The sequence below is a fragment of the Rhea americana genome, unplaced genomic scaffold, assembly GCF_003343005.1.
Source record: "Rhea americana isolate MKP2758 unplaced genomic scaffold, rheAme1 scaffold_191, whole genome shotgun sequence".
In the NCBI taxonomy this organism is placed as follows: domain Eukaryota; kingdom Metazoa; phylum Chordata; class Aves; order Rheiformes; family Rheidae; genus Rhea; species Rhea americana.
Window position 1 is genome coordinate 534,511 of NW_028186050.1, and position 1,143 is coordinate 535,653.

Sequence of the window (1,143 nt, forward strand, 5' to 3'; positions counted from 1 at the left end):
GAGATCTGCCAAGAGCCGCGGCGGTGCAGAGCCCGTGTTATCTCTGCAGAAGGCCTCCCTCGCTGCACACGATTTGGGACAAAGCAAATTCTCCTTCCTCTCCCCCCTCCAAAAAAAAATAAAAATAAAAAAAAAAGGGGGGAAAGGGGGGGGAAGCAAGAGGGGGCGGAAAAAATCAAAAGAAAGAAACTGGTTCTTATTTCTATGTCACTACGGTGCTGCAGGTAACATCCCTCGCTGTTCCCGCGCGGACGTGGCCGACAGGGGAAGGCGGGTCTGTTTTTTAGCAAGACCCCCTTTTCCGCGCCTCCGAGCCGTCGAGGGGACGGAGGGGGACAGGAGCGAGGCACCAGCCCCGCGCCGCGGAGCGCCGCGGCGGCCCCGGGCGCGCAGCCCCCGGAGAGCGGCCTGCGGGCGCAGCTTGCCCGGGGCGCGTGACAGCCCCCGGCGAGCGGGCAGCTCCTCTGGGCCCCCCTCGGTGCCGAAATGCTCCTCGAGGCCCACGGGGGCTCCTGGGGTACCTCCGCGGCGGTGCCCGCGCGGCGCGGCTCGGAGCCGCCGGCGCCGTCGGAGGATGCTCGGGCTCCTCCGAGGAGCCGCGGGCCCGGGCGGCGGGGCCGTCGCAAGCYGCCAGCGGGACACGGCGCAGCCCGATGTTAGAGAGCGAGCGGGGAAGGGCTGCGGATCCCCCCGAGGGGACGCGGCCAAGCCGCCCCGCGCAGCGGCCTTGCTGCCCCAAACCCCCTGGCGCGGCAAAATCCTCTGAAAATCGGGGGCAGCCGGGGTGGGGGGCGAGGGGAGATGCCGGAGCAGGGAAGGGGCCCTGCGGCCCTGCCTCCCCGCGGAGCGGTGCGCGCCGCGCGGGGCTGTGCTCGGCGGTGCCGGCACCTACCTTCCATGTCCCTGGTGACGGTGCTGAAGTGCATCTTCTGCGGGCGGGGGCCGGCGCGGGCGGGCTTGCTGCGGCCACCGCGGCGCTCCTCCAGCGCTTCCTTCCCTGCTTGCTCGGCGGCGGCGGCGACTGAAATCAGAGAGGCGATACTGAAAGCATTTGCCTTGGGAGACAGAGGGCTGTTTTCGTCCATAGGGGAGACACCAATGCAGGAGCAGCAGCCGCGGCAGCCTCCCACCACGAGCCCCCCC

At 69.4% G+C, this 1,143-nt stretch overlaps 1 protein-coding gene across 1 annotated transcript in view; it reads right to left on the reverse strand.

Moving 5' to 3' along the window:
- The window catches only part of TBX1 (T-box transcription factor 1), a 12,088-nt gene extending 10,994 nt beyond the window's left edge, over window positions 1-1,094 (reverse strand). The window contains exons 1-2 of the mRNA XM_085302753.1: window positions 893-1,094; window positions 522-762 (exon numbers count right to left, since the gene is read on the reverse strand). Of these exons, the coding sequence (XP_085158879.1) occupies window positions 522-762; window positions 893-1,085 (434 nt within the window). The 5' untranslated portion in view covers window positions 1,086-1,094. The remainder of the gene's footprint in view (window positions 1-521; window positions 763-892) is intronic.
- Between the last annotated feature and the right edge of the window lie 49 nt (window positions 1,095-1,143).